Here is a 23,935-nt window from a genome sequence, read left to right on the forward strand (position 1 = left end):
TGTTGCCAGTAATAAGTCTAAAAAATTATTTCACACTTGAGAATATTTTGAGTAGTGTTTTCTAAGTGTACAATAGTGACTTTCACTCTCGTTTCATACTAAAGCTAGTCACTTCATTACACTTCTGTGATTCCTAAGATCCGATTTGATTTGGTGTCCCAGTAGAGCCCAAGCTCTACGTGGATCAGGCTTCCCTGATCTGACTTCCCCGTGCAGTGGAACACTCCTGCTTATCATCAGGGCTGGCAGCCTCTTCGAGACTACTCTTGAGGCAGCTATGAGGATTCTACTTATTAGTGCTGACACCAGTTGCCATCGGAGGAAAGACTCAACCGACATACAAGTTAGTTGCAAGAATGACGCAGGCAGTTTATTACTCACAAATTCTTTTAGCATGCCTGGGTACAGCTTAAGGGGGCCCTGTCCGCGTGCTCCTCTCTGCTGTCTTTGGTCAGAGCTGCGTGGAGACAGGCCACGTTCATGTTGGAGTCTGGGCGACTACCGCAGCAGGGGGCCCATTAGATTTAGTACCTTATCTGGCCAGTGCCTTCTAACACGTGTTCATTTACAAGATTATCATCTCAAACCACCTTTTTGGGAGTTCCTCATAGGGAGCACTTTTATGTTAATTTGCTGAAATGTTACATTAAGGTACTTTTAAGATGTTCCTAGGAGAGCCTCCTGTCTATGTCAACCCACAGAGTTATGACATCAAGCCACTTCTTATCTAGATTAACTTCACACACTGAGCCATGCGCTAAATCAGAGTTTATTGTATTTGTACACACTATATTCATTCCTATCCAGATGGCAAAACTTTATTTTAACTTCCTTAATTGTTTTTAATATTATATCCTAATTATTTTTACATATCATTCATGTTTTTCTGTATTTCTATATATTTAATTACTATAACCTTATATTACTGCAACATTTGGGAAAGATGTGCACAGTTAAGAATGGGGTGATTTTAGGTCAGTGCAAATGTGAGATAATCAAAAAATTTAGATTTCCTAACATCAGGCAAAAATTTACATTAAGACAGTTACTCAGTTGGCTTTTGACACATTTGCAGGTAAATTTAATAATGATTGAATCAAATGACTCACTTAGATTTACTTTATAAATTTTACCCGTTGACATGAAATATCTATGATGATGTGATTTGAGAGTCTTTATTTTTAAGCAGTTTGGAAATAACATATATATCATATATAATTTGTTATTGATTGATTTTAGAGAGAGGAACATCGATTTGTATTCCACTTATTTATGCATTTGTTTGTTGATTCTTGTATGAGCTCTAACCCAGATCAAACCCGCAGCCTTAATGTATGGGGATGATGCTCTGACCAACTGAACTACCCAGCCTGGACAGAAATGATGTTTTTAATCTTGCTGTTTTCTTACTTTTTAAAAAGAGCTCAGTAGCTTTGTTGCCCGGACCAACACGTGTGGAGAGTTGCGTTCTTCTCACTTAGGCCAAGAAGTCACCTTGTGTGGATGGATTCAGTACCGAAGGTAAATTGAGGCCAACAATTTAGGAATGCATGGTGTTATTTTTCCAAGGCAATGCCAAACCTTTATTAATTTTCAACTGGTCAGAAGAATAAAAGCTTTGCAACTCCTGCAAGAATTCATTGAATTTTCAGTTTTCTTTTGAAAGACCCAAATAGTGTCTCACTGAGTAAGTACCAGTAACATCTGTTGAAAGGTATAATAATGAAATATGATCCACCAGTGGACTGAAATGTCATTTGGCTTACAAAGGTTGAAGAGTCCTGAGAAGGAGAAAATTTTGAGATGTTCTAAATTATATCAGGCTGGAAGGAAGAGACAGAGGGGTTCACTGGTTAACAGCTATATTGCAAAACCAACAGAACTGCTCTCAGTCCTTAATGTACATTGGATTCTAATTGACATCCAAATGGCTGTTTCAGAGATTATCTACAAAGAGTGAATAGCCAGGCCTGTACAATTCCAGGAGCCTGTTTCCTGTTCACACGTGAGCTTTACGGATTCTGCGGCTGTGCCTAGCCCACGAGGAGCCCGCTTCCCCTCCTCCCACCCCCTATGTCTATAGCCGGGGTCCCCAAACTACGGCCTCGGCCCCCTGAGGCCATTTATCTAGCCCCCGCCGCACTTCTGGAAGGGGCACCTCTTTCATTGGTGGTCAGTGAGAGGAGCATAGTTCCCATTGAAATACTGGTCAGTTTGTTGATTTAAACTTACTTATTCTTTATTTTAAATATTGTATTTGTTCCCATTTTGTTTTTTTACTTTAAAATAAGATATGTGCAGTGTGCGTAGGGATTTGTTCATAGTTTTTTTTTATAGTCTGGCCCTCCAAAGGTCTGAGGGTCAGTGAACTGGCCCCCTGTGTAAAAAGTTTGGGGACCCCTGGTCTATAGCTAATGTCAATTCTTTCCAAATGGCCTATACTTTTCTCCCCCTACATCTTGTATAAAAATCGTTTGAAAACTCCCAGGGTGATGGACATGTTGTCTTTTCTATCTAATCTTGCTGCCAGTAAAACTCCATGCCCCCAGGACCACTCTTCTTTTGGTAGCAACGGGCTGCCTAATAAACCCTTTCTTTTAAAAAGACTTTCAGCCATGGAAGTTAAATTTTTTGTTTAACAGTCCATGTGGCCAGTAATTGGGAATGGGGCAGCTGGTAAACTTCAGGAGCCTGAAAAGGCTTATTTTATTCTAAATTTAGGTAGAGAACAGTGTTCCTTAAGAATAGAGCCCATTTGTTGTTGCTTATCTCTGTATTCCTGAACATTTCTGAATAGTACAATAATTCACAATGAAGAGATCCAAAATACAAGTTGTGCGACCTTTCTAAAGAATATGTTAAAAAAAAAAAAAAAATATGTTGCAGGGCCCTGCCTGGTTGGCTCAGTGGTAGAGCGTCGGCCTGGCGTGCAGGAGTCCCGGGTTTGATTCCCGGCCAGGGCACACAGGAGAAGCCCCCATCTGCTTCACCCCTCCCCCTCTCCTTCCTCTCTGTCTCTCTCTTCCCCTCCCACAGCCGAGGCTCCATTGGAGCAAAGTTGGCCTGGGCGCTGAGGATGGCTCCGTGGCCTCTGCCTCAGGCGCTAGAGTGGCTCTGGTTGCAGCAGGGCAGCCCCCCAGATGGGCAGAGCATCACCCCCCTGGTGGGCATGCCGGTTGGGCGCATGCGGGAGTCTGACTGCCTCCCCATTTCCAACTTCAGAAAAATTAAAAAAAATAAAATAAAAAAAAGAATATGTTGCAGATGGATGGACATTTGACCCATAAATTTGTTGATTTTATCTTCAACTAAAAATTGGAAGAGGCTTTCTGAGTCTACTCTTGGTATTAAGGACAGTATGAGAAATGTAGGTTGAATGCTAAAATGTTGGGATTTGGGGGATCTTTTGATGGTTTAGTGAGGTATTAAATTAGTAATGGACCTTTTCTAGGAAATTTCAGATTGTATTAGACTATATTTTTTCTTAGGAAAAGATTTATTGTTTTACTTCAAAAATGTCCAGTCAGGTGCTTTAATATCATAAAATATTATCTTGGGTTTTAATATGTGGGAATTTTCCAAATATAATAAAATTTTTCTATAAGGTCTTAAGCCAATGAAAATTTTAAAATTTTAAATTTTTTTATTTTAAGATTTTACTTATTAGAAAGGGAAGAGAGAGAGAGAGAGAGAGAAAGGCAGGTGAGAGGAAAGGGAAGCATGAACCCATAGTAGTTGCTTCATGTAAGTGCCTTGACCTTGGGATAAGCCCAGGGTTTCGAACCAGCACCCTCAGCATTCCAGGACAACACTTTATCCACTGCGCCACCACAGATCAGGCAAAAAAAAATTTTTAATTTTAAAAAGCTTTTTTTTCATTAATAAGCCATATGGATAACATTAGTAAACTAACTATATTGCCAATAAAAATTGAAATTGAAAATGAAAAATGTCTTGTTTTCATTAATAAGCTATGTAAAAAATATGATTATAGCTAATGAAAGCACATATTGTTTATTATAATAAATGTGAGAAATTGTATGGGTCTTTGTTGGTTTAATTTGTTTTGTCTGCTTAAATCTTGGGCTCAGAGATTGTATCAGATTGTATCCTAACATGTTCATTTTCTTCATTAATCAGGCAAAACATCTTCCTGGTCCTAAGAGATTTCCAGGGGCTTGTTCAAGTTCTCATTCCCCAGGATGAGGTAATAAAAGGTTGCATACTGTTACTCTTTGATACTGTGGTTAGGGTAAGCTAAGTATGTTTGAGGTTTTAAATCCAGATGTTAATGAAAACTAAGCAAACATACCTATATAGATATAAATGAGACATCTGTTAAGGAGCACATCAAAAACAAAGGGCTGATTTCTCTAATACCTAAAAGTCTACTACAAATTTTTTTTAAAAAGTGACCCAGTAAAAATATGAACCCAGGATATGAACTAAAATTTACTGAACAGAAAATATAAATGGCTTATAGGTCTGTGAAAATATACCCAACCTCACTCATAGGTAGAAAAATGTGCATTATAAGTACACAGAATTGTTATTTTGACCCGCTGGATTGACAGCACACTGGTGAGGAAAACAGGTGTGTGTAGATTCCCAGAGGGAGTCCACATGATGCTAGTCCTGTAGAGGGCAGTGTGGCAGTATCAGAACTGCAAAGGCACATATCCTTCCACCACTCCTTCCGCCTCTAGTCAGTTACAAGCATTTTACAAGCATCTTATACCTAGACTTAGATGCAAAATGACATAAATACAAGGATTTTACTTCCAGGATTTTTTTTTTTTTTTTTTTTTAATTTTGAGTAGTTTTATTGATTAAGCTGGCGGCATACACGGGGAATTCTTCAGACCCAAATCATGCAGCCCCAAGTATATTTATTTCAGAGACTGGCTATATACCCTTTGATTACACATAGGGTGAGGGGGGGCATGACAGCAGGACATAATCATTCACAAGATTAACATTTAACAAGATTGACATTTGACAAGATTTACATTACATTAACAAGATTAACATTTGTCTAGGAGATTTACAGAAAACGTTAAAACTTTCAAGGTAATACAATCAAAGACATTAACAAATCCTTTCAGTAGCTATCTCTCCTATGCCTAGAGGTACACATTAATCTCAGATTCCAGGAAGGGAGGGAGAGCTAAGATCAATGTAGGGTGGTATGTAAATTTTGTCTCTTATTGAAAACGAAAGGAAGTTCTTCAGATAACCTTAATCCTTTCAGAGAACTTAAAACCAAATGACCCTAGTCATACTTGTAAATCAGGAGATTTTTATATCCTTCTCCCTCCATTTTCCAAAGAAAGGACAGGACAGAAAACCTGACTTTTCCTCTTTAAAATGGCATTGCCAATACTAAGTTTTCCAGATCTCTGGCACCTTACCACATTCCCCATTGGTTTTATATCCTAAGTCAAATCTTTGACTTAATTTACTGAAAAGCATGAGGTTGTTGTATAGGGATATTAACTTATAATGCTGTAAAGTAACTAAATCCACAATTCTGCAGGTGTTCCTAGAGGCACGTAGTCCAAATAAGTTTTTGAAAAGTTTTATTAAAGGAGGAAATTTATTAAATATGCTGGCTCCAGGATTATTTTTAATAGAAAAAAATTGGGAACAACCTAGATCAGGAGTCGGGAAACTTTTTGGCTGAGAGAGCCACGAACGCCACATATTTTAAAATGTAATTCCGTGAGAGCCATACAACAACCCGTGTATGTTATGCATTATCCAATAAAAATTTGGTGTTGTCTCAGAGGACAGCTGTGATTGGCTCCAGCCACCCGCAACTATGAACATGAGTGGTAAGAAATGAATGGATTGTAATACATGAGAATGTTTTATATTTTTAACATTTTTTTTTTTCATTTTTCCGAAGCTGGAAATGGTTGATGCAGTCAGACTGACTCCCGCATGCGCCCGACTGGGATCCACCCGGCATGCCCACCAGGGGGCATCGCTCTGCCGCAATCAGAGCCATTCTAGCGCCTGAGGCAGAGGCCACAGAGCCATCCTCAGCGCCCGAGCCTCAGCTGCGGGAGGGGGAGAGAGAGACACAGAGGAAGGAGAGGGGGAGGGGTGGAGAAGCAGATGGGCACTTCTCCTGTGTGCCCTGGCCGGGAATCAAACCCGGGACTCCTGCATGCCAGGCTGACGCTCTACCGCTGAGCCAACTGGCCAGGGCCCTTTTTTTTTTTTTTTCTTTTTTTTTTTTACAGAGACAGAAAGAGAGTCAGAGAGGGATAGACAGGGACAGACAGAGAGATGAGAAGCATCAATCATTAGTTTTTCGTTGCGCATTGCAACACCTTCGTTGTTCATTGATTGCTTTCTCATATGTGCCTTGACCACAGGCCTTCAGCAGACCGAGTAACCTCTTGCTCGAGCCAGCAACCTTGGGCTCAAGCTGGTGAGCTTTTGCTCAAACCAGATGAGCCTGCGCTCAAGCTGGCGACCTCGGAGTCTCAAACCTGGTCTTCCGCATCCCAGTCCAATGCTCTATCCACTGCACCACCACCTGGTCAGGCAATATTATTTTTTTTATTAAAAATTTGTCTGTGAGCCAGATGCAGCCATCAAAAGAGCCACATCTGGCTCGCGAGCCAGAGGTTCCCAGCCCCTGACCTAGATGTTCCCCAGTAAAAGAATGGCATAAAAAAAAATGTACCTCCTGAGAGCCACAGAAAATAGTTTAAAGAAGCTCTTTATGTACTAATATGGGGGGTAAAAACAAGGTATATTCTTAGATAAAAAGAAAAAAGAACGGGATACAGAAAAGCATGCAGAGTGCTATTACCTTTATTAGGCGGGGTGTATACATGCATATCTCATGACATGTCCCTGCAAGAATATGTGAGTGTCTGGTAACATTGTTGGGTAACATTTGTTTCTGTTGTAATGTTTACAAATGCTTGTGTGCTTAAGAAAAATATGACTTACTTAGCTCTTAATGTTTGAAATGAGAGCAATGAGCCTGACTGGTAGTGGTGCAGTGAATAGAGCATTGACCCAGAATGCTGAGGTCCCAAGTTCAAAACCCTGGGTCGCTAGCTGGAGCACAGGGTCGCTGGCTTGAGCAAGGGGTCACTGGCTCAGCTGGAGCCCCCGGTCAAGGCACATATGAGAAGCAATCAGTGAACAACTAAAGTGATGCAACTACTAGTTGATGCTTCTGGTGTCTCTCCCTTTCTATCTGTCTGTCCCTGTCTGTCTGTCTGTCTCTCTCTCTCTCTCTCTCTCTCTCTGAGGGGGGAAAAATACAGCAATGAATTATCTCAGGATTCACAGATGACCATAGCTAACCTTTGGACTCCATTACTGCTCTTGGATTTAACTGCCCTAAAACTGACCTTGGAAACAGTTGCTGTTAAAGTATGTGGGACTTGTTTGCATCAATCATTCTTGTCCCTGTTTTTCTTTAAGGAAAACAATTTTTAAACTCTTAACTAAGAGTTTGACCTTAACTGGATTCAAAATGGATATGCAATTTACCAAATCTTTTAAAGTATTAAGGGCAGCCTCAGCATTTATAGCAATTAAGCTATATGAGTAGTAACAGTTTTCTAAAACCTAAACTAGAGCTACTACAGATTCCTTTAAGTTCATGTGTTTCTTGGATCTGTGCTGCAAACCAGCACAGCTAGTAATTGTCCAGGTCCTGAGTGAGAACAGTGCAGAATGAAGAAATAGACTCAAAGAGAAAAAGGATGGGACCAAGAGGCCTCTGCAAGCTGATGGCAGACACAGAGCACATGCAAAGCCCCCAGTCTGCTTTATTTTATAGTATAGAGAATTAAAGGCTTTAAGACCTATGCAAATAAGGAAGTCTCTGATACAAAGTCACTCATCTGAGGCATAAATGGGAATCCTTATAAGAGTGCACCACCCCCCACCATGCAATAGGGGTGTGGGGAAAAGCTAGTCTTCAAAGGGTATTTGAGAAGATCTTAGTCTTAAAAGGGTGGGGAAGAGCTTAGTCTTAAACTAAACCCTAGGCTATAAGGACTTTGTCAGTTTACAGCCTGTGTCCCACAGATCTGTTTTCCCCTTTTCCTATAGTCAGCTGCTTCTGTGAAGAAGGTTTTATGCGAAGCTCCCCTGGAATCCGTGGTGCAAGTGTCTGGGACAGTAGTTTCCCGACCTCTGGGACAAGAGAATCCTGTGAGTAGTGTAGAGACTGTCTGTGTAAATTTTACCTGTATACACTTGCACTGTCTGTCTACACATTCAGGCACCAGAGGCTGAGGACCTGTTGGACAACAGGCACTAAAATAAAGCTCTATAAGTTCTATGAATGAACCTACAGGTTTCAAAATCTTCAGTATAAACACACACACTGATATAAATATGCATGTTAAGATATTTGTTTAATGATCACATCCGCCACTGGTATGCATAAGAATGTCAAAATCATGCACATTTAGACTACACACTGTGAGCACCCATGGATTTTACATATATAAATAAATCATGTTATTTTATAAATGTTCGCTGTGTACATGTCCCAATGAGTGAATCTGAAAACAGGCCTTTTCTCTCTTCTCTCTTTAAGAAAATGCCAACAGGTCAGATTGAGATCAAGGTTAAAGCAGCTGAACTTCTGAATTCCTGCAAGAAGCTGCCCTTTGAAATTAAGGACTTTGTGAAGGTGCCATCCTCTGTGATTAAGAAAATAGAGTACTGTACCTAGAAAATGTTGATGACCAATCAAGTGTTCTTGGAGTTATTTTTTTTTTTTTAAGAAAAACTTTTAACTTCTATAACATTAAGCATTTTGTTACAGATGTATCATGAATTGTTCTTTTAGTTCGCAATTTCTTGATGAACCTTTTTTTTTTTTTTTTTTTTTTTTTACAGAGACAGAGAGAGTCAGAGAGAGGGATAAATAGGGACAGACAGACAGGAACGGAGAGTGATGAGAAGTATCAATCATTAGTTTTTCATTGCAATACCTTAGTTGTTCAATGATTGCTTTCTCATATGTGCCTTGACTGTATGGCTACAGTAGACTGAGTAACCCCTGGCTCGAGCCAGAGACCTTGAGCTCAAGCTGGTGAGCTTTGCTCAAACCAGATGAGCTTGCGCTCAAGCTGGCGACCTCGGGGTCTCGAACCTGGGTCCTCCGCATTCCAGTCCAATGCTCTATCCACTGTGCCACTGCCTGGTCAGGCTGATGAGCCCTTCTTAAATAGTAACAATTCTTTAAGTTTTTGCAGTCTCTAAACACCTGGACTGTTCTGTCAGACAGCTGGAAACATGGCTCCATTTTTAAGACTTGGGCTGTTATCTAGTTCAAGTGTTTTGTTGCTCCTGTTTTACATTTTGAAAGGAAATTTATGTCTAGCTTGGACATGGCCAAATGGCATAGAAGATCCTGTGTCTGTTAAGTTTAAGCCTCTTACAGGGATATAATGTTGGCTTGACTTCCCAAGCATCTAAATATTATTATAACTCAAGATTTTTTTTTTTTTCTTAAGTGAGAAGCGGGGAGGCAGAGAAACAGATTCCCACATGCACCCTGACTGGGATCTACCCGGCTAGCCCCCTACCTGGAGATGCTCTGTCCATCTGGGGCTGCTGCTCTGTTGCTTGGCAACTGGGTTATTTTTAGCACCTGAGGCAAGGCCATAGAGCCATCCTCAGTGTCTGGGGCCAACTTGCTCGAACCATTCAAGCCATGGCTGTGGAAGGGGACTAGAGAGAGGGAGAGAAGGGGGAGGGGTGGAGAAGCACAAAGGGACACAGAGATTTACCACCTTGAAAATAAGCAAACATTCTCACTAGAAGTGCCACTGAGGTTCCCTCTGCTGTTACTTGCATTTCTTACATGCTTCGTCCCATTCAGGTGATCAAGTCGTAGTTTTCTACTCTGGTGTATATTTATTACACCAGGTCTTTGAAATCAAGACTCAACTACAGGCTTCAATGAGTGGACTAATGTTTCATATGGTAGGCAAATTTCAATCAGTGAAGGGTCATAGTAATAATAACCAAGAGTAAAAAAATGTAGCCTGGCCTGACCAGGCGGTGGCGCAGTGGATAGAGTGTCAGACTGGGATGCAGAGGACCCAGGTTCGAGACCCCGAGGTTGCCAGCTTGAGCGCGGGCTCTTCTGGTTTGAGCAAAAAGCCCACGAGCTTGAACCCAAGGTTGCTGGCTCCAACAAGGGCTTACTCGGTCTGCTGAAGGCCCGCGGTCAAGGCACATATGAGAAAGCAATCAATGAACAACTAAGGTGTTGCAATGTGCAATGAAAAACGAATGATTGATGCTTCTCATCTCTCTCCATTCCTGTCTGTCCCTGTCTCTCTCTCTCTCTGATTCACTCTCTGTTTCTGTAAAATAAATAAATTAATTAAAAAAAAATGTAGCCTGACCAGGCGGTGGCGCAGTGGATAGAGCGTTGGACTGGGATGCAGAAGGACCCAGGTTCGAGACCCCGGGGTTGCCAGCTTGAGCAAGGGCTCATCTGGCTTGAGCAAAAAGCTCACTAGCATGGACCCAAGGTCACTGGCTCGAGCAGGGGTTACTCAGTCTCCTGAAGGCCCGCAGTCATGGCACATATGAGAAAGCAATCAATGAACAACTACGGTGTCGCAACGAAAAACTGATGATTGATGCTTCTCATCTCTCTCCATTCCTGTCTGTCGGTCCCTATCTATCCCTCTATCTGACTCTCTCTCTGTCCCTGTAAAAAAATTAAAAAAAAAAAATTTTTTTTTAAAAGTAAAATCCATACCCGTGACACACTCGGAAGTGGGTAGGAATCAAGGGTGGTCTTGTAGACCCAGACGGCGGAAGCTAAAGATGGAGCCAAAGGTTTTGAAAATTCAAACTCTATCTAAAGTTAATATCTTCTTAATATTCAACAAAAATATTTAAACATAAAAATCTTTCAATTTGTTTAGAAAACAGAGGCTCTTCGTTTGCAGTATCGCTACTTGGACTTGCGTAGTTTCCAAATGCAGTATAACCTGCGGCTGAGGTCCCAGATGGTCATGAAAATGCGGGAATACCTCTGTGGTTGCCATGGTAAGGGGCATGCTGCGTGTCCTCTGCAGCGTTTTAGTATCTTGTTTCACTCAGCAGATTTACTGCGTCCTCTCCTCAGCATCATTGGGCCAGATACTGGCAGAGGTCTGGAAATCACTTACTGTGTAAAGCAGTAAAGCAGTTTTTGAAGTTTAATTTCCAGGTGTTTTGTCCTAGAGTGTAATTTAGAGCATAAATTCCAAATTGGGTCATAAATACAGCCTTTTACAGGTGATCATGCCTGTTATGTTAAGTATTTCCCATCACTACTGAAAATTGGACAGACCTTTTGGTTAAGTTTTTTAAATTCTTTTTTTTTTTTTTTTTTTTTACAGAGAGAGGGATAGACAGGGACAGACAGACAGGAACAGAGAGATGAGAAGCATCAATCATTAGTTTTTCACTGTGGGTTACAACACCTTCGTGGTTCATTGATTGCTTTCTCATATGTGTCTTGACCGCGGGCCTTCAGCAGATCGAGTAACCCCTTGCTCGAGCCAGCAACCTTGGGCTCAAGCTGGTGAGCTTTTCTTCAAACCAGATGAGCCTGCACTCAAGCTGGTGACCTCGGGGTCTTCCGCATCCCAGTTGGATGTTCTATCCACTGTGCCACCGCCTGGTCAGGGAAGTTTTTAAAATTCTTGATCATGCTTAAATATCATTTGTTGTGAGCTCAGAAATGCCATAGGGATCTTTAATCTGTTTTTTTCCTACTATATTTGTGTTATTTTTTGCTACACTAGCAGAAATTTTTTTTTTAAAGTATAGTTTGGTAGACAAGAATCCGTTAAGTAGTTAGAATTATTTCATGACAAAAGTATCAACTTTCTGAACAGGATAGGATTTTATGAAAGTCTTCAGCTTTCCTCTTGGGACTATAAGAACCAGCATTAGGCCCTGGCCGGTTGGCTCAGCGGTAGAGCGTCAGCCTGGCGTGCGGGGGACCCAGGTTCGATTCCCGGCCAGGGCACATAGGAGAAGCGCCCATTTGCTTCTCCACCCCTCCCTCCTTCCTCTCTGTCTCTCTCTTCCCCTCCCGCAGCCAAGGCTCCATTGGAGCAAAGATGGCCCGGGCGCTGGGGATGGCTCCTTGGCCTCTGCCCCAGGTGCTAGAGTGGCTCTGGTCGGGGCAGAGCATCGCCCCCTGGTGGGCAGAGCATCGCCCCTGGTGGGTGTGCCGGGTGGATCCTGGTCGGGCACATGCAGGAGTCTGTCTGACTGTCTCTCCCCATTTCCAGCTTCAGAAAAAAATACAAAAAAAAAAAAAAAAAAAAGGACCAGCATTAGCCTGACCTGTGGTGGCGCAGTGGATAAAGCGCCAACCTGGAAACGCTGAGGTTGCCAGTTCAAAACCCTGGGCTTGCCTGGTCAAGGCACATATGGGAGTTGATGCTTCCTGCTCCTCCCCCCTTCTCTCTCTCTCTCTCTCCCCCCTCTCTATAATGAATAAATTTTTTTAAAATCTAAAAAAAAAAAGAACCAGCATCAGTAGGCTTGGTAACTTATTTCAGTCAAAATTCCTAATTAAAGGGCAGCCTCAGATTTGTTAGACTACCATACACATCATATTTGTCAAATTCTTATCTATTAAATTCAGACGTTTCTCTCTTATTAGGGTTTGTGGATGTAGAAACACCAACATTGTTTAAGAGGACTCCAGGGGTACGTATCATATACTACAATGTCCTGTTAGTTAGGAAACTGGACCACTTTGCATTTATATTCACTTGGTTGTATTTCTTTTACTTATTTTACTGCCTCAGGATGGTCACATGAACTAGATTTTCTTAAGCTCTGAGAAACTGACAGTGATGCAGAGGCCCCGGGAGGCAGAGCCATGTCTGAGTCCCACCTGCTCGCATTCCATCTCCTCTCTGGGGATGTGAGTGGGTCCTGTTGCCAAGTCCGACTGCCCTGCACCTGCAGCTCCACTCCCTCCCTGACTGTGTACCCCTCCCTCAGCTAAAGTGGACACTTGAGGATCTGAGCCCACCCTTCTCACCTGCATTGGGCTTTAGGAACTCGGATTTGGGGTCCTCCATCTCTCATCCATGGGTCTAGGAGAAAAGATAGGACTCAGGGCTGGACAGAGGTCACACCTACTGCTTTGGGTACAGCAGCTCATTGAACCAGGTCCGACCATGTCCGCTAGCTCTGTGTCCTCTGGGTCTCAATGTTATTCACTTAAAAGGGGTTCACAGGTTTTAGCCCCAGGACCTAACACGCTCCCCAGTCCTTGGATTTGCATTGGGGTTCCAGCATATTTTAATTCAGGATGAACAAGAAATGACCTCTGTCATCATGGGGACTTTGCTCTTCAGTTAATTACATCAATGAACTGACCCACCAACTTTTACAAGTTTGTGACTTTGTTTTTTAATAATGTCTCCTCTCTGTCTCTCATTAAAAGGGTGCAAAAGAGTTTGTAATACCATCCAGGGAACCTGGAAAGTTCTATTCTCTCCCTCAGAGTCCACAACAGTTTAAGCAGCTTCTGATGGTTGGTGGTTTAGACAGGTGAGCTTTCTTTATGCTAGTAGTTGTCAGGAAAGGAAAAGTGGGAGGGGAAGGGGAAAAGGAAAAGAAGTTGTCTTAAAAAAGGGTAGGTCCTGGCTGGGTAGCTCAGTTGGTTTGAGCATCATCCCAGTACTCCAAGGTTGCTGGTGTAATCCCTGGACAGGGTACATACAAGAATCAGCCAGTGGATGCATGAATAAATGGAAAAACAAATCAATGTTTCTCTCTCTCTCTCTCTCTCTCTCTCTCTCTCTCTCCCTCCCTCTCTCCTGTGTTCTCTTTCTAAAATCAATAAATAAATATTTTAAGAAGTTTAGAAAATGTATGAGAGTTTGGAAAATATGTGAAAAATACCCTAAAACTTTGTAGTCATTCCTTAGTAAAGAGTTATTGGGCCCTGGCCTGTTGGCTCAGTGGTAGAGTGTCGGCCTAGCATGTAGGAGTCCCGGATTCGATTCCTGGCCAGGGTACACAGGAGAAGCACCCATCTGCTTCTCCACCCCTCCCCCTCTCCTTCCTCTCTGTCTCTCTCTTCCCCTCCCGCAGCCGAGGCTCCATTGGAGCAAAGATGGCCCGGGCGCTGAGGATGGCTCTGTGGCCTCTGCCTCAGGCACTAGAATGGCTCTATTCGCAACAGAGCAGCGCCCCAAATGGGCAGAGCATCGCCCCCTGGTGGGCGTGCCGGGTGGATCCCAGTCGGGCGCATGCGGGAGTCTGTCTGACTGCCTTCCCATTTCCAACTTCAGAAAAATACAAAAAAAAGAGTTATTGGGTGGCCGCCAGGTGCAGGCTCTGTGCTTGTTGACATGGCAGGGGATTCCAAACAGAAAAGAACAGGCTCTGCTCTCAAGGTGATCATGACTCTCGTAAGATAGAATAGGATAGTAGATAAACCACTGGGACATAAACCAAAGACAAGTATGTTGAGAGTTGCAGAGTAGGTATTAAGAGGTTTGAAATTATGTTGTTTGGGGAAATAACAACTTTATGAGCTGGGCCTCCTGGGACAGCTGCATCGCAGTGGAGGAAAATGAGAGTTGAGCGGCACAGCGCAGGGGAGCTTGGGCGTGTTCACGGGGCAGCGACTAGTGCAGTTTGGCCAGAGCAGGAGTCTGTATGTAGAGGCATCTTGCATGCCTGTCTAATACATGGATAGTCAGCGGTGCCATTGTGTACTTCTAAAACAGTGTAGAGAATAGTTCAGTTCTCGTGGGTCAGCTATGTATCTGATTAGATTACAGCATCATAAAGAATTTTTAAATTTCTTATATGCCCATTAGGTATTATTAATTTATCTTCTAGCCTGCACTGCCATGAATTTTTGGGGAAACGTGTGTATGTCTTATTAGAAGCATGCCTCAGTTAATGCTGTATTTCCATTGCAGATATTTTCAGGTGGCCAGATGCTATCGGGATGAAGGTTCAAGACCGGACAGACAGCCTGAGTTTACTCAGGTGCACAGCTACCTTCCCTTGTCTCTCTCTCTCTCACTCAGCCTTGCTACAGCCAACCATTCCCAGACCAGGACAGCAATCACACATCCTTTTCTTTTCATTATGTTTTATCCATCAGATATTTAATGAAACTAATGTGCAGCTGAGGCATCATTTAATTTTTTATCTATTTCTTGTGTCCTTTTTATAAGGCGTATGGCCACCCACTAAGGCAGGTGTCCCCAAACTATGGCCCGTGGGCCACATGCGGCCCCCTGAGGCCGTTTATCCAGCCCCCGCTGTACTTATGGAAGGGGCACCTCTTTCATTGGTGGTCAGTGAGAGGAGCATTGTATGTGGCGGCCCTCCAACGGTCTGAGGGACAATGAACTGGCTCCCTGTGTAAAAAGTTTGGGGACCCCTGTACTAAGGGATGCCAGAGATTCCCACCATGTCTTACTGGTCATGATAAAGTTTTTACAACATCTTTTGTACATTAAAAACTACAATTCTGTGTGTTGACTTTTAATTGGTCTAGTCTGTGGACTCATCAGAGCTATTATGATTTGGTTACTGTTTGATAGCACATTAATCAGTGTGGTAAAGCACAAAAATCATAAGCTTTAAAGGTAGACAGACTTAGATCAGGTTTGGCTTTACTACTTCCTGACGACACAGACATGAGCAAGTAACTTAGCCGCTCTGATCCACAAGCCTTGAGGTAGTCGTGGAAACTGAGCAAGCTGGATGATGGCTGTAAAGCATTAGCACAGTGCCTGACATAAAACAAACATACAATAATAGTTATCCTCCTGCGCATGCTTAGTAATTATGTCCAGAATCCTACGGTAACTTAAAACCAGAGAAATATATAAATATGTACCTATTGATATTGTAGCTGTTCAAATTAGTTTCTGTATGTTATTTGGTTTCAGATTGACATAGAGATGTCTTTTGTAGACCAGACCGGGATCCGGAGTCTAATTGAGGGTTTGCTCCAATATTCCTGGCCCAGTGACAAAGGTCCTGTGGGGGTCCCTTTTCCGTCTATGACTTTTGCTGAGGCATTAGCCAGCTACGGAACTGACAAACCCGACACTCGCTTTGGAATGAAGGTATTAGTAACCCTTCAGTTTTCCAGGTCTCTGCCCCCAAATACACAACCAGTTACACACACCTGTTACGTCATATTTTTTGTTGTTACCTGAGCTCGTTACTGTGTGGTTCCAGAGCTACAGCAAGGGGGATACTAGCGTGTTAGCATTACAGCACTTTTCTTTGCCTACTGTGTTCCAAACCCATTTCCAAAGACCAAGGTCGTTGCTATAAAGTTTGTATTACTGACAAGTTATTAATCATATAGACACAAAGAGTAACTTGAAGGGGGAAAAAAAACCCTGTTCTTTCCTCTTCAGTTTTTATTAAGCTAATTAGTACCTGGAAGGCAAGTGATTAAGGCTTATTTTCTGTGGTCTTAAGAGAACCCAAACAGCCTGACCAAGCAGTGGCGCAGTGGATAGAGCGTCGGACCGGGATGCGGAGGACCCAAGTTCGAGACCCTGAGGTCACCAGCTTGAGCTCGGGCTCATCTGGTTTGAGCAAAGCTCATCAGCTTGGACCCAAGGTCACTGGCTCAAGCAAGGAGTTACTCGGTCTGCTGAAGGCCCACGGTCAAGGCACATATGAGAAAGCAATCAATGAACAACTAAGTTGTCGCAAGGAAAAACTGATAATTGATGCTTCTCATCTTTCTCCATTCCTATCTGTCTGTCCCTATCTATCCCTCTCTCTGACTCTCTGTCCCTGTAAAAAAAAAAAAGAGAGAGAGAACCCAAACACATGGAAACATTTATTCAAATTATGAAGATCGGTACATACGTAACTAAGGGGCAGGGTAGAATTTGCGTGGCCGTTTCCACTAGTGAGCCCGCATTATTTGCTCTTAGAGAGCAACAGCCCTTTGCCTCTGTGATGCTGGTGACATTTCTGTGCAGATTCCTTAGAAACTGAGTTCTGCCTGATCTCTGAGTTGGCAATGCTCAGTTCTTAGAATGAAAAATTAGAATGCACAGAAAGCCGGAAGTGCCTACTCCCCGCTGCCAGCTTACCTCCTGTTTCTTCTTTCGGAATATGGAACCCGGTTCTTAAGTCCAGCTGCTTCAGTTCTGGCTCTGCCCCTTGCTAGCTGTGTCATCTGGGGCAAGTTATTGCCCTCTCTGTGCCTTGGTTTCCTCATTTATTAAATCAGCATAATCTCTCATACCCTTGTTTTATGGATGAAGTTAATTAATACTAATGAAAAATACGTTAACATTTGCCGTAGTGCCCAACCCATGAGAAACACTCCATGAATGCACTCTATAGATTCCAACAAGATCTACGTACTTTCTTTAAAATCTTTGTAAAATGTTTTACCTGCCCCCTTTTTATTTTACCCATTTTCCAGATTGTAGATGTCAGTGATATGTTCAGAAATACAGGAGCTGGATTTCTTCGAGATGCACTCAGTCAACCCCAGGGAAGCGCCAAAGCCATACGTGTCCCCGAAGGAGTGGTGAGCGAAGCACAGTTGTGTTTTCTCTAGAACCTATATGTGGGGAATAAATACGCTCAACATAGGCACGTCTGAACTTCAGAAAGAACAATCTCTTTAAATAAACAATCTCTTTTGAAATAAACTCATAAAAATTGTCTTTAAAAAAAGGAATCTATATCTTTATGTAAAGTTTAACAGAGGACAGTGAAACCTGATGACTGCATTTATACTGAAGATCTAGAGCTTCCCCCTTTCCCTACAGTGCTATAAATACACCTGCTTCATTCGGGGTCATTTCCACCAGTGATCCGTGTAAAATCATATTCCTATTTTATCTCCAGCCTCAGTTTGTCCAAAGGGTTATCCATCATAACCTTTGCTTGTTGGTTCTTGAAGAACATGACTGCCTGACCTGTGGTGGCGCAGTGGATAAAGCGTTGACCTGGAATGCTGAGGTTGTCGGTTCAAAACCCTGGGCTTGCCGGTCAAGGCACATATGGGAGTTGAAGCTTCCTGCTCCTCCCCCCTTCTCTCTCTCTCTCTCTCTCTCTCTCTCTCAAATGAATAAATAAAAATAATTTAAAAAAAAAAGAACATGACTATTTTGAAAGATTATTCATTCAGATACATCAGCATATTATTAAGTATATTCAAAATGGGGATATGAATTCAGTCTTATTACTTTTTATTCACTTCATATGTTCAGTGGAAAGTAATTTGATGTTCATATTCTAGTCCAGTCATAAGTGTGTTCAGGAAGCTCTGTATAACATATATTGCTTGTTATTATTATTTACTTCAGTTTGAGGATGTCCATTCTTCCCCACGTCAATTATAAGACCTGCTGGGTTGTGAACCCTGTTTCCACCTTTGTGTATCTCCCATACCTAGTTAAGTGGCCCCTGAATATTATGATGATGTGTCTCACCTAGAAAGATATTGAGCCTGACCTGTGGTGGCGCAGTGGATAAAGCATTGACCTGGAATACTGAGGTTGCCAGTTTGAAACCCTGGGCTTGCCCGGTCAAGGCACATACGGGAAGCAACTGCTTTGAGTTGATGCTTCCCACTCCTCCTCCTCTTTCTCTCCTCTCTAAAATCAATAAATAAAATATTTTTAAAAAGATATCGAGATAATTTACAAAAAGTAGGACATAAAGATTTTAAAAGACCTGAAATAATTAAATTCTGAATCCTCTTCTTCATCTGAAAGTTATTTTCTATCACAACTCAGATGTAATGATTCATTTTGAACATTTATCCTGCATATTACATGGAATATGTGCACAGCTATTCCCAGTGAGACCTGCATATTTGGAAAAAAGTAAGCCATGTAGCAGGCTTTAAAATTTTTCAATTTGGCACAGAAATTAAATTTTTACTGAATCCTACTATTGTGATGGAAAGACATACAAGATATTTGTATCCATTTAGTATCGTAAATATGTGTGTGAAGCTAAATGTCCTATTGATGAGTTTACTTTGATTTTCTTTCATTAGAAATACTTAAAAAGGAAAGACATTGAGTCCATTCGGAAATTTGCAGCCGACCATTTTGATCAGGTAAGGAGTACATTAAAGCAGTTTCTTTCCTGTCCCTAGGGATTCAATGTTTGTAACTAATAATTGCTTGAGCTCTTTCATTATCATTAGTTTTTTGGGGTTTTTTTTGCCAGGCCAGGACTGCCTCATTATCATTAGTTTTTTTTGGGGGGGGGGCGGGTTAGATCTTTTATTTATTCAATTTTCAGAGAGGAGAGAGAGAGAGAGAGAGAGAAAGGAAGGGGAGGAGCAGGAAGCATCAACTCCCATACGTGCCTTGACCAGGCAAGCCCAGGGTATCGAACAGGCGACCTCAGCGTTCCAGGTCGATGCTTTATCCCACTGCGCCATCACAAGTCAGTCTCATTATCATTAGTTTTGAGGGACTTATTATTTCAGATCATTCTACTTTTCCTTTTTATTTTTAAATTTAATCTTACTCCTGGGTATAATTCTAAGAAATCATTTTAATTTTAAAAAAATGCAGTGAGTTATTATAGATACATTATATTAAATTCCCCCACGCTATACAGTATTATCATTGCCAAGGTTCTGTGTGGGAATCTGGAGGCTGGCCAGTGAATTTATTTATTTATTTTTATTTTTATTTTTTCCTGAAGCTGGAAACAGGGAGGCAGTCAGACAGACTCCCGCATGCGCCCGACCGGGATCCACCCGGCATGCCCACCAGGAGGCGATGCTCTGCCCATCTGGGGCATCGCTCTGTTGTGACCAGAGCCATTCTAGCACCTGAGGCAGAGGCCACGGAGCCATCCTCAGCGCCTGGGCCATCTTTGCTCCAATGGAGCCTCGGCTGTGGAGGGGAAGAGAGAGACAGAGAGGAAGGAGAGGGGGAGGGGTGGAGAAGCAGATGGGCGCTTCTCCTGTGTGCCCTGGCCAGGAATCGAACCCTGGACTCCTGCACGCCAGGCCAATGCTCTACCACTGAGCCAACCGACCAGGGCACACGTTTTTTTTTTTTAATTCAGTGGGAGGAGGGGAGGCAGAGACAGACTCCCACATGCACCCCAACCAGGATCCACCCAGCAAGCCCACTAGGGGGCGATGCTCTGCCCATCTGGGGCGTTGCTCCATTGCTCAGTAACAAGCTCTTCTTAGCGCCCTAGACAAGGCCATGGAGCTATCCTCAGCGCCTGTGGGGCCAGCTCACTCCAGTTGAGCTATGGCTGCAGGAGGAGCAGAAAGAGAGAGAGAGAGAGAGAGAGGGAGAAAGTGGGAAGGGGAGGGATGAAGCAGATGGGCGCTTCTCCTGTGTGCCCTGACCCAGGACTCGAACCCAGGATATCCACATGCCAGGCTGATGCTCTACCACTGAGCCAGCTGGCCAGGGCCCAACTACAATGAGAGTTGAGGCTCACAGACCCAGGCCTGACCTCGTCCCTCTGTACCTTCCCCACAACTAGCTGTCTTTTTGGACTTTCTCTTCATTCGTCCTCTGAGTGGAAGCCACTCTTTCTGGCTTCAGCTCTTCTTTCTTATTTATGTGGCAGTATCTATATCCTCAAGTGATAACTAAGAAAGTATGTGAGAGAAACTTTCTGAAACCTTACAGGTCAAAAAATGTCTCTATGTTCAAAACCTCACAATTGGTTACTAATTTGGCTTGGTATAAAATTCTCAATTGGCCGTCACAGCCCTTCAGACAAGTATTGTCCAATAGATCTTTATATAATGAAGGAAACATTTCCTACTTGCATCACCCAGTGTGGTAGCCAGTAGCTAGTGTAGCTCTTGAATGCTCAAAATATGGCTAGTGTGGCTGAAGAATTGAACTTTGAATTTCATTTCATTTTAATTTAAATGTAAACAGCTGCATGTGTCTGGTGAGCACTGTGAAACAGCACACTCTTAGCTTGTTGAAGACATCGCTTTCTTCCTGTATCTGCTGTTACTGATGAGAATTCTGATGATTGTATGAATTTATTTTTGTTTAGAAGCTTTCAACCTCCTGATTCTTAATGTTCTGAAACTTCAGTTTGTGTAGTTTTGGATCATTTTTCAGTATGTTGCACACTTGAAGGGCCCTTTTGATACCCTGAGGTTGATGTCTTTCATCTGTGCAAAATTCTTTTTTTTTTTTTTTTTACAGGGACAGAAAGAGAGTCAGAAAGAGAGAGGGATAGGGGATAGACAGGGACAGACAGACAGGAACAGAGAGAGATGAGAAGCATCAATCATCAGTATTTTGTTGCGAGACCTTAGTTGTTCATTGATTGCTTTTTCATATGTGCCTTGACCACAGGCCTTCAGCAGATGGAGTAACCCCTTGCTTGAGCCAGCGACCTTGGGTCCAAGCTGGTGAGCTTTTGCTCAAACCAGATGAGCCCGCGCTCAAGCTGGCGACCTTGGGGTCTCAAACCTGGGTCCTCTGCATCCCAGTCCGATGCTCTATCCACTGCGCCACCGCCTGGTCAGGCTGTGCAAAATTCTTTATCAATTATTTTGACGTCATCATTTTCTCTAGTGTTTCTTTTTGGGATTATTTTAGTTGTATGTTGGACCTCTTTTTGTAACTTAGATGTGTCTCTCTCTCTCTCTTTTTTTTTCCTCTGTCCTTTCCCATCATTTTCTTTGACTTTTTATTTTTCTGGGAGATTTGTTCAATGCTTTTGTTGAATTTTTTTTTTTTAGCAATCATAGTTTTATTTCCTAGTAAATCTTCCTTGTTTCTTGTCATTGCATTTTATTCTGGTTTTATTGATAAAATATGTTTGTGAGTACCTTTGAGGTTTAAGTCTTTTTCTCATGACTAAATTACCTCTTTCCTCTTGGGTTCTTTCTTATCTTGGTTGTGGGTTTGTTTGGGTTTTTTTGGGTTTTTTTGTTTGTTTGTTTTTTGTATTTTTCTGAGGCTGGAAACTGGGAGGCAGTCAGACAGACTCCCACATGCGCCCGACCGGGATCCACCTGGCGTGCCCACCAGGGGCGATGCTCTGACCATCTGGGTGTCACTCTGTTGCAACCAGAGCCACTCTAGCACCTGAGGCAGAGGCCATGGAGCCATCCCCAGTGCCCATGCCATCTTTGCTCCAATGGAGCCTCGGCTGCGGGAGGGGAAGAAAGAGACAGAGAGGAAGGAGAGGGGGAGATGTAGAGAAGCAGATGGGCGCTTCTCCTGTGTGCCCTGGCTGGGAATCGAACCCAGGACTTCTGCATGCCAGGCCGATGCTCTACCACTGAGCCAACTGGCCAGGGCCTGTTTTTTATTTTTTTAACTGCAGGATTTCTTCATTGTGCAGTGATTGTTGGTTATACATATTTAAGAATGCAGCATTGAAAAATCTGGTTAGAAAAAAAAAATCTTGTTAGGAGCACAGAGTCCCTAGAAGGGCTTTGTAAGTGGTTAGGTTCAGATTAGGGGGAACAGCAGGCCCACTGGCCATCACCCTAGGGACCCAAAGCTTTGAAAGAATCCTGAGCATCCCTGGCATGCTGCAGGGTAGGATCGGTGACTTTGTACACTGAGGCCACTCCATTGTTCTCTGGGCCAGAGCTCTGTACATCTTGCTTGTTCAGTCATTCATATTTCATTCACCTGCAATCTGCCAAAAATATGCAGAAATCTCTCATTTGCTGACATCCCTCCTGACCCTTCATTCTCTTTATTCTTTTTTTTTTTGTATTTTTCTGAAGTTGGAAACGAGGAGGCAGTCAGACAGACTCCTGCATGTGCCCAACTGGGATCCACCTGGCATGCCCACCAGGGGGCAATGCTCTGCCCATCTGGGGCATCGCTCTGTTGCAACCAGAGCCATTCTAGCACTTGAGGCAGAGGCCATGGAGCCATCCTCAGCGGCCGGGCCATCTTTGCTCCAATGGAGCCTTGGCTGTGGGAGGGGAAGAAAGAGACAGAGAGGAAGGAGAGGGGGAGGGGTGCAGAAGCAGATGGGTGCTTCTCCTGTGTGCCTTGGCCGGGAATCGAACCCGGGACTTCTGCACGCCAGGCCGACACTCTACCACTGAGCAAACCGGCCAGGGCCAATACAATTCCACTTTAAAAATATATATTAATGAGTCTTTCTCTTTTTCATAGGAAGTCTTACCTGTGTTCCCAGAAGCCAATAGGAACTGGAATTCTCCAGTTGCTAAGGTTGTGATGGAGGAACAAGGGTTGGGGCTGATCAGACGAATGGAGACCCAGGAGGAGGACATGGTCCTGCTAACTGCCGGGGAGCACGAGAGTGTGGTAAGGAAGTCACCCCCAAACTCTGTGCTGCAGGGGCTGAACACCCTCCTCTCCTGCGCACACGTACATATTTGAAATTGACTGTCAAGTTCATAAACGGGAGCTATGCGGTATGAGTTTTTATAAGAATAACTCTCTCGGCACTTTATAATGCACTGTATAGAAATAGTTTTCACAAGCCACCAGCCTCCACAGGCATTGCTCACAGACCAGCTCTGGCTCTGATTAGGAAAGCTGCTGGTACTCACAGTGCAACTGTGAAAATATATCTTCGTTTTCAGGTTTTTGCAAATTAGGAAAACTGGGCTGTCTGTCACTAACTTTTGCACATAATGCATTCCTGAAAATGTGGAGGGACAGACCAGACTGCCAGAGGGCTGCAGGGCCGGTGGAGGCCCCAGCCCGATGATGCCATGGTGGGTCTCCTCAGGAGCAGCCGCTGGGAGGCGGTGAATACCACCAGGCGCTGGCTGTTACCTTTCTTCAGGAGTTACACAGAAGACTGGATTTAGCTGTAGACATTATTGTAAAACATACAAAACCGGCAGTCAAACGACTACTGGACATGTACTGGAAAGGTCTGGAGGTACTGACCTGTTCCCATTGTAAAGATCAGAAATCCGAGGCTCTTGGCCCTG

At 43.1% G+C, this 23,935-nt stretch overlaps 1 protein-coding gene across 4 annotated transcripts in view; it reads left to right on the top strand.

Annotated features, from left to right (window-relative positions):
* DARS2 (aspartyl-tRNA synthetase 2, mitochondrial) overlaps nt 1-23,935 on the top strand; it is a 30,716-nt gene that overhangs the window by 847 nt on the left and 5,934 nt on the right. Inside the window, exons 2-13 of one of the 4 annotated variants that reach the window (XM_066371533.1) lie at nt 1,422-1,521; nt 4,141-4,207; nt 8,089-8,190; nt 8,582-8,677; nt 10,938-11,061; nt 12,677-12,723; nt 13,472-13,578; nt 14,964-15,033; nt 15,948-16,127; nt 17,459-17,566; nt 19,049-19,111; nt 23,145-23,297. In XM_066371533.1, the coding sequence (XP_066227630.1) occupies nt 1,422-1,521; nt 4,141-4,207; nt 8,089-8,190; nt 8,582-8,677; nt 10,938-11,061; nt 12,677-12,723; nt 13,472-13,578; nt 14,964-15,033; nt 15,948-16,127; nt 17,459-17,566; nt 19,049-19,111; nt 23,145-23,297 (1,217 nt within the window). The remainder of the gene's footprint in view (nt 1-1,421; nt 1,522-4,140; nt 4,208-8,088; nt 8,191-8,581; nt 8,678-10,937; nt 11,062-12,676; nt 12,724-13,471; nt 13,579-14,963; nt 15,034-15,947; nt 16,128-17,458; nt 17,567-19,048; nt 19,112-23,144; nt 23,298-23,935) is intronic. The other 3 variants (XM_066371534.1, XM_066371535.1, XM_066371536.1) reach the window with 3 other exon arrangements.

The sequence above is a fragment of the Saccopteryx leptura genome, chromosome 2 (assembly GCF_036850995.1).
Source record: "Saccopteryx leptura isolate mSacLep1 chromosome 2, mSacLep1_pri_phased_curated, whole genome shotgun sequence".
Taxonomy (NCBI): domain Eukaryota; kingdom Metazoa; phylum Chordata; class Mammalia; order Chiroptera; family Emballonuridae; genus Saccopteryx; species Saccopteryx leptura.